This window comes from Gavialis gangeticus, unplaced genomic scaffold (genome assembly GCF_001723915.1).
Source record: "Gavialis gangeticus isolate Ggan-Ray unplaced genomic scaffold, GavGan_comp1, whole genome shotgun sequence".
Classification (NCBI taxonomy): Eukaryota; Metazoa; Chordata; order Crocodylia; family Gavialidae; genus Gavialis; species Gavialis gangeticus.
The window spans coordinates 207,680,457-207,689,539 of NW_017728992.1; the positions used below are offsets into that span (position 1 = coordinate 207,680,457).

At 47.4% G+C, this 9,083-nt stretch overlaps 1 protein-coding gene across 1 annotated transcript; it reads right to left on the reverse strand.

Moving 5' to 3' along the window:
• Window positions 1-4,928: 4,928 nt before the first annotated feature.
• LOC109305238 (lymphocyte antigen 6E-like) lies at window positions 4,929-8,565 on the reverse strand. The gene is made up of 3 exons (XM_019528244.1): window positions 8,464-8,565; window positions 5,978-6,097; window positions 4,929-5,399 (listed from the first exon to the last, which is right to left on the reverse strand). Exons 1-3 carry the CDS (start codon window positions 8,513-8,515, stop codon window positions 5,191-5,193), a joined length of 381 nt encoding a protein of 126 aa, XP_019383789.1. The 5' UTR covers window positions 8,516-8,565; the 3' UTR covers window positions 4,929-5,190.
• Between the last annotated feature and the right edge of the window lie 518 nt (window positions 8,566-9,083).

A 9,083-nucleotide genomic window follows, 5' to 3' on the forward strand; every position in this document is an offset into this window, starting at 1 on the left:
CTTTCTCGATAGTTCAATTATGCAACTCAGAGGCAATGGTTAAGCAACCAGGCTTGAGAGCAGGTGTGTCCCATCACACAGCCTCAGCTGCTAGTCGTGCTCTCCAGCAGACACTGCTCTTGGCTTGCAGTCATCCCAAATGTCTTGGTTTTATTTGTCTGCTGTAGATGATGCAGACCCTCCGAGCAATTACTATTCATTTATCCCTGTTGCTCTTAGTCCTGCCTGGGTAAAGTGTTCGCTTATCGCAGTGCTCTGCTCCAGGCCGGCTCAGACAGTGGGGCCTGGGCACCCTCCGAGTTGGACCTGCAATGGTTTTAGTTACTTGATCAAAAATACAGATGTACCAACAGCTGCCTGGGGCTCTCCATGAGGCCTTGAAGTGTGCCATGCACCCAGCTGGGATTCTCCATCCTGGCTGGGCAGGGAGAGTCAAGAACAACTCAGAGAGGTACCAAGATGCTCAGGTACCAAGTTCTCTTGCCTTGTGATGCTCACCGAACAATGAGATGGTGACAGCTTGGGGATAGGTATTTCAAGGGTGAACAAGCAGGAAGGGGGCAGGAATGGCTGGAGAAGGAAAAGCACAAGAGGAACCAGGCCTCTCTGCCATTTCATCTATGTTGCTCTGTCTGCACCAAGCTATGAGCTTGGAAAACAGCTTCTCTTTCCCCCAGAAGCAGTGATTCCCCACCAAGCTGGCTGGGTACCATTTTGGAGGTAGGTTGCACATGACAATTGCTCAGGGAGGCAACTGGCTATGGCAGGGAGCCCTTCCTTGCCAATCAAGTGTGAAGGGCAGGAAATCTCTTACATAATGGGCACAGACAATGTTGAGGATGATCTTCCAACCAAGCAAAGCCCAAGTGGGTCTTAGTGGCAGGATCTAGGCAGGGTAACTAGCACCCAGATGGCTCTGATGGACCTGAGTGGGCTTGCCTGCCAGGGACTAACTACCTGGCTTTTAGTTTCCCAAAGCCAACCCTCCAACTCCTTGCTTCTGACTGCAATTTGGGTCCCTTCCCGACCATTTGCTCCTCACTTCTGAGTCCTTGCTCCTTGATTTCCATTTTTTTGTCTTCCCCGTTCCTTCCACGGGCCTCTCATGGCTCAGCCACCTGCTTTCACTCAAGGGTTGCACTAATCTGTGGTTTCTCACTTGTGCTCTGCACATGCTTTGCTTTTGGTTTTGAGCTGCACTTTGGCTGTTTTTTCCCCTGCTGCCCTTTGTGCTTGGTTGGTTTGTTTTATTGGCATGCAGGACCAGAGGTTTTGCAACCAGCCGTTTGTCTAGCACAGAGGTTCTCCGAGTCAGGGTCCTTTCAGAAAATACCAGCTCTTCCCTTTCACTTGTATCTGAACTATGGAAAATTACTACCGCAGTTTTTGTGTTGCAAAGAACTTGGACCACAACGCATCAGAACGGTTTTGACACCGTGGATGCCTATTGGAAACCCCTGGGTGTATCTGGGGAACGATGAGCAGGTGCTTGCACACCTACCAGTGCTAATGTTGTGTGGTACCCTTAAAAGGATCCCTAGTTGAGAATCGCTGGTCTAATTGATCCCCCAGATTATTCACTCCAGCCCTTCTCAGGCACTACAGCCACAAAGGATGCTCTGGTAAAGAATAAAACCCTGCAACAGCTAAACCCTGCCATATGCTAAACCCTGCAACCACGAAACAGCTGCAGAGAGGAGACCATCACCATCCTGATCGCTGTCTTGGTGGGGAATTTGTTATGCTAATACGTGATCCTAGGAAGGGGACCCTCACCCCAACGGAGGGGAAGGTCAGCCTACCCCAATGGTCTCTGCCAGTTTGACCTAGGAGAAAATTTCTTTCTGGCTCCAAATCTGGGCATCAGTTTGATGTCTGAGCTCATGAGCAAGCCTCAGAGTTTGCCTAACACTTGTCCGTAACCGTGGTGCCCCCAAAATATCAACATGGCCCAGCCAAACTCCCATCTCTGGCTGTGGCTGAGGTCCAGGATCTCCAAGGGAGGTGGAAATCAAAGAAAGCAAAACTAATAAAGGCCAAATAAAGCAGCTACAGAGGGAAAAAAATGTACTCGCCCTTACATAGGATATGCAAAAAGCCTTTTGAAGTTGGGGATGATGAGGCACCGCCCTCATTTATGTAAGTGTTTTCCTTGTTTTGGTTCATTTATCGTGTCCTTTTCTGCCTTTGTCTTGGAGGCTTTGTTCCTAGGTGGGAGAGCTGTTGCCAAGGTCTTTGTGTTTTCCACTCGGTAACATCCTGGTTCAAGTGTGTTATTAGCCGCTGCACTTAGCAACTGATGTAGCTGGATTTGCCATGGTAGAGGGACACCAGAGAAAGAAAGGTGCGTGAGATTAGGTGATGTCTATTATTGAACCAACTTCTATTGACAGGGAGGTGAAACGAGCTATGCAGCTTCAAGTGCCCTCTACTAGGTCTTGCCAAGCAATGGAACGGGTCGGGCCTGTGATAGGGTTATGGAAAAATCAATAAAGCCCTAAGAAATGAGGTTGGATGCATAATAACCATTAAACATGCCTGGTGTGAGAGCTGGACAAAGCTTTGGTTGCAATGATGTAGTTGGGTTTGGTCCTGCTCGGAGCAGGGGTTGCACTAGATGTGACCTCCTGAGGTCCCTTCCCACCCTCGTTGTCTATGATTCAAAGATTCCCAAGTCTCCTGGTACACCTGCTATCAGCAAATACACATGAAAGTGTGCAATGTGGGTGTCTCATCTCCTGGCAGAGCTGTTCCACATGAAGAGTAACCATATGCTGATATAATGGTACTGGCATAGTCACGGTGATACAACTCCAAGGGTGGATATTTCTGTCCTTGAGTAAGTGTCCTTGCTTCCTGATGACCTCACATCACTTGGAAAGGGTGCAAAATAACCTGAGAAAGGCTTCTTGTTCCCAGAGAAGTGTCCAGTAAAAGGTCACACCCATAAACTATATAATATTAGGGTTTGACTGGTATAATTATTCTAGAGTTGGCAACAGAAAAAGTCTGAGGCAGACATCCTTGCATTGGATTATGATCATGAGCTGAGTCTTTTCAAGATTGTCTCCATAGCCATGAAGCCTAGAGGTTTCCTTTTATGTTCATCAAAGCCTGGGGTCTGCAAAGGATGGAACCCTGGGCCCCAGAAGATACGGGTGGTTTACAAGGCATCCGGAAATGTTCCTGGCTGCTTCCCCACCAGGCCCAGGAAAATGCCGTTCTTCCCATACACAATGCTGTGTTCTTCCTTAAAAGCAGCTTCCATCTGAGGATCTTAGATCATGTCACACAGGGTGTGTCTACACATGCATTTACATCGCATTAAATTTACTGCGCAATAACTTACTGCGCTATTAGTGAGAATAGGTTGGTGTCTACTTGTACAGGCTTTAAAGCGAATTAATGCTGTGTGTGGTCTGGCTTGGGACTAAAGTTAGTCCCAAGTCAGTCCACACGCACAGTGTTACTGTGCAGTAAGGCATCTACATGTGTGTTCCTGTTCAGTAACTAATCAGGAGTAATTCTGATACCTGCATAATGCAGGTATCAAATTTCCACCCAAGTCGGCACAAGTCACCATAGTTTCTGCATAGCATGGGCATACACATGTAGATGCATGCCCATACGGTGCAGTAATTTAGGTTACAGTGCAGTAAATGTACACGTGTAGATGTGCCCACAAAATGGTAAATCAGTTCAGGCCTTATTGTTGCCCCTCGCCACCATCCTTAATCGCATTGTACAGATGGGAAAATTGGGGCACTGAGAGGTGATGTGATTTTCCCAAAGTTGCACGTGGAGCTTGTGGCATCCTCCATCCTCCAGAGTACTGCAGGGTCTGAGCTCTTTCTGGGGGCAGCAGGCTGTTGCTTGGCTTTTGTGAGCCATAGAGATGGTTTTACCATATTTTATCACATACTATGCGTCCCTGAATAAGATCCTTACTTTGTATTTGAAATGTAAAATGAAGAAAAATATCTTCCCTTGGAAATACTGGTAAGAACCAGTAACCGTCCTTAATGTGTTTTCCCTCACTGAACCCCGATACTTTTATAGACGGGGCACAGAGAGATGGAGGGAAATAAGTGACATGCCCCAGGTCACAGAGGCAGTCTGTGGCAGAGCAGGAAAGAGCGCACACATCTCCGGAGAGCACTGTGTTGTTAATAGTAAAAGCAGACATAGTAACAGATATAGATGAAGACATGCATGCCAACATTTGGCCATAATGTTAAATGTACAGGTCCCTACATGAAACACCTTATGCTGGGAGTTTTCTGCTCATAGTAATGGCTGACATTGAATTTTTTCTAATTTATTTATGTGCGCCCTTTTCTTTTTAAGGGTGATTTGATTTATAATTGTCTAATTAGCACAGGTATCATCCATGTTCCTAGCATAGTAACCTTAGATCATTCCTGTTTAATGGACTGTTGCATCACTTAGTCATGCATCTCAGGGCTGGTAAACAACAGTAAGCACATGAATAGCAGCAGCGAGGGAACAGCATATTCATTGTGAAGCACAAACAGGGTTACTTTTGCTTCCCTTGGCAGAAGCATATGCTACAAACATTATTAGTCCCATACTTGCCTGCTTATACCATGCCCCCCCATTTCCAGCAGTTGATTTTGGGAGGGGAAAAAGTACATATTGTTTGCAAGACAATATAGTAACTTATAACCCTTCCTCGAAATGGCCAGGAAAAAATATATGAGGCAAGTCCAATACACTGGGTTTTGTGTTCAGAGGTGCTTACAAGATACTACCGCAGCTGGTCTGCCTTAGGAATTAAAGGAACCTGGGAAAAGTCCCCATGACACTAATAAAAACTCAGTTTTATTATAACCTCCAACTCGGACCCCCCATCCCGTGCTTCCCAACCTGGCAAAGGCCGGGGCAGGTCTATCAGAGGCTTACACAAAAAAAAAAAATAATAAATCTTTATTGTGTCCAGCTTCTGTTCAGCACATGACACTTGGAGAAAATGAGGCAGGGGAGTGAAGGGGAAGGGAGGAACCACGTGTAGGTGAATAGGGGTGAATACATTCATTTTGGCCTGAGGGCCAAGGTAGCCATGAGGATGAGGCTACAGGCAGAGGCTGTGGATTCAGCCCCTGGAAACCTTTGCATGGAGGAGATGGGATGGTCCAAGCCTTTACACGGGATCTCCTTTACTCTGGACCTTCACAGCCCAGTTCTGAGGACATAGAGAAGACTGGCCAGGATGCCTGTGGCCATCACAGTGTAGCTGGTTTTCACGCTGCTGGCTCCGCTGATGTTGCACAAGAAGGTGTTGCAGCAGGAGGCAGAAAACGAGGCGATGCCAATGTTCAGGTTTGTTTCGGGACAGAAGGGAGAGCAATACTTGCTAATGCGGGGCTCTTTGTCCTTGCCTTAATTAGGAGAGAAAAACAGAGTGGACAAGCAGTACCTAGGAACCCCCACAAGACTTCTGAACCTCTCTTTTTTTGCTGTGGAGACAGTGGTAAGACACGAGTTATCAAGCAATTACCAACGGACAGACCCTTTCTCAGCAGCTGTTGTACTCAGCTTTTAACCCATTGTGCCCTGATCTGTTCACTAAGGTCCAAGCAAGCCATCGTAGCAGCATTACAATCAGGCCACATGATGCCACAATCCTGCAGCAGCCCCAGCTGTTCCACATTGGTACATTGGGAGCATCCTTGGAAGAGACTGGACCAAGGCCAAAAGGGACACCAGCCCCTCCAGGTACCTTCCCAGGTTGCATGCTGGAGCAGGGATTAGGAGCTGGAGGGAAGTTGTGTAGATATCCTTGCAGCAGGGCTAGTTTATGGTCATGTAGACCATGATTGAGAATGGGTTTGAAGGGCTTCTGGGGACCTGGGTAATCTCACAGTGCCAAATAATTCACTACCTTCTAGCTCCTGGGCAAGTATATGGCAGTGATCAGAGCTCAACACAACCTTCCCGAGACATGACTGAGACTTACCGAGCCCCACAGTGGAGTGCGTTGTGACACAGTACTCGTCGTGCTTGGCACACGACTGCGGCTTGAAACAACTCCAGTTGGACTTCTCGTTATCGCATACATAGCAAATCAAGGAGTCGGCTGTCAAAAGAGCACAAACACATGGCTTAGACCTTTCTGGGAACATCTGCAAACTAGGTATGCTAAACATGAACTCTTGCAAGAAAGGAAAACAGGGCAAGAAACAGACAAAGGAAGAGGGGCGGAAAAATAGAGCAAAGCCAACATTTTCCATCAGAAGACAGAGGGGAAAATTGATTAGTTTGGCTGTGAATAAAAGGTCAGCTGAAATCATCCATATCATCTCTTGACTCAAGAACGCGATTCATTGCTCATCCCACATGCTAGCCAGGACTTTGGCCTGTCCTCCTTTCTCAACCGCATGGATCTCAGCTGTAAAACCCTGATGGGATGAACCTGAATCTGCAGGAAGGGACTTTAATAAAAGCTCTCCACTCCCGAGCCAGTTCCACCCTAGCTACTCATCCTTTTTCATTGGAGGAGCCTCGTTAACACCTAAGTACCCGCACATTATATCTTGGGGTACATTAGTAATGTGTTGCATTGCTTAATGATACCTTGCAACATTTCAATGAGCTAAATTAGCAAGCAAGAAGCCAAACTGGAGGGAGTCCCACGAAAGAGGTTTCTCTCAATGAAAAGAGGAATCTGGTTATTGCTCCCTGGAGCCAACCAACCTGTGGTCCCCACATCCTCTCCAAAGAAGGGGGTGCACACAGGGCCTTGCAGCTGTTGAGTAGACCTAGTACAATTCACACCTGATGTTGAACTCATTTTCTAAATGTGAGTAATCATTGGTTTAGTCATTCCAACTTTGAACCTTGGCTTTGCATCCTACCTAGCATGTGGACTCAAATTTAAAGATGTGCACATAGGGCACAATTATCTCAGAGTAATTTATTCAAGGCTTTACTCCCTGCTAAGGTTAGCCCATAGAAGCAGACCCGTGGCCAGCTCACCTGCTCTGTCCCTCTTTAGTAGGTGGTATAAGAGCCGGGGTGGGAGAGGAGCTAGTTTGCATTCAGCAAAGGACTATTCTAGTAAAACTAAGGAGAGAAGCAAACACACAACACGTCCTGGTGAGGAATTTTTTCCATGCAAGAGAGCCGCTATATATTTTTCAATGGATAATTGTCACCTGGTTTCCCGCGACTTACTACGTGGCAGGTAGCAGTAAATCACTGGAAACCTCCCTCCTCTTTAATATGCAGTAAACTCAATTTACTAAATATGTCATGTGGTCTTAGTGGAAATGACCCTGGTGGAAGTAAAAGCATTAGGGAGAAAATGCTTCTGCCCAGTCTCAGATGGAGTAAGCCGGGGTGTTACCTATTATGGCAGGTAAACACACTGAAGGCAATTTGGATTTATGAACCGCATCCCTTTAAATGAGTCCTGAGCTCTCATTGACCAGTAGCCAGAGTTTTGCTTATGGGACAAAGGACAAGCCTATCCAAGAGGGGCCCTTTCTCTCTGGAGGTCTCCCGGGTCTCATCAGGCTCTCCTCTGTAAGCTTATCCATGAACAACATTGCCCCTGTAAGCGGTCCTGATGACTTCCATGGGATTGCTCAGCCGTATGCAAACACAAATGGGATCAGGGGGTGTGGGGTCAAGCCCAGATGAGATCAGGATGAAAGGATGAATCCCTGCCCACTTGGTGTGACCCAATTGCTGGGAACCTGCATGTGGGTCATCATTAAATTCCCTCATGAATCAACTCCATCGCGACAGAAACTTTTCCTTCCATCTTGGGCAAAGGCTCTGGGTGTGGGCAGACCTCACATTAATGCCCCACCAAATTGAGAGCTGGTTCCTAATACCTGTTTCATCAATGACTTTATCCCAGGATAAGTGGGACCCAAGACCCAATAACTGACTTCCTGTTTCATCCTTTGGGCTAAATTATTGCCGTTGAACTCCCTGGATTCAGGGATAGAAGCAAAGAGACAGTCCTTTGGATAAGCTGAGCTCAAACCCCATTTGAAACAGTTTAATATTTACATCTGTGTATTCCCATGCTTAAGCGTAAGCCTGCATTTCAGCACTTTGCTGGATCCAAACCAGCTTAGGGCCATCTCCATCCTCTCCCTTATCCCTCAGATGTCATGCTGGGGAATGAACTCATTTCCTAGGTGCATGGGATAGTGGTTTATCAGATGTCACCGCCTCCCACCCACAACCCCCTTCCAGTGGACGTCGTGGGATAAAACCAACTGGGTGAACTTGGTCCAAACTGTTTTTGTCTCCCGCACAAGCCAGAGGCCACAGACTGCAAAGGCACCTGCCACTATCCGCAATCCAGCAGGCCACAAATTGCAGCGTCCGTCACTGCAAACAGCACTATAAAGGCTGCCAAACCTCCCTGCATCCCTGCCGTGCCCAACCAGCCTCCCCTGCTCGGTCTTATCCGCATCCGCATCTTACCTGGCTTTGCCCACAGGGCTGCAGCCACCAAAGCCACCAGCAGAAGCTTCATCGCTGCTTTGTCTTCGCCACCTGCACAGCTGGTTTTATACCTGAGCTGTGTTTGCTTTGCGTTGTCATGGAATAATTTGGGGTGTCACTTGAAGTGGCACGTGCTGGATGGATGAGTGTTCACCCGGGTGTGGGAGTAATCTCTGCCGGGAGTCTCCTTGTTTGTCTCCTGCTAGTTTTCCTCTAGAGGCATCTCCAAGGAAGAAACATGGGTCCACCCAGTCTCCATCTCCAGCAGAAACCAGGACTTTGCCGCTTCTGAAGATGGTACAAGAAATCCCATCGTCGACAAAAATGGCCTTCCTCCCTGGAAAGTGTCTTCTACTGCCTCTGCAAGGGGGCTGGACTAGATGACGCCCTTCCAGCTCAACTTCTCTATGAGTTTGTGATCCTCTCTGCCTTGTGTTGAGTTTAGCTTCTGTCCTATATCCAGAAAGCTTTTAATGGTAAAATAGGAAGCATCATTGAGACATATCGAGCCCAGACCATCGAGCGAAGCGAATAACCAGGTAAGAGATAGGGGCTGGGGTAATGCTGAGACTAGGGGGTCAGTACATACACCTACAGGA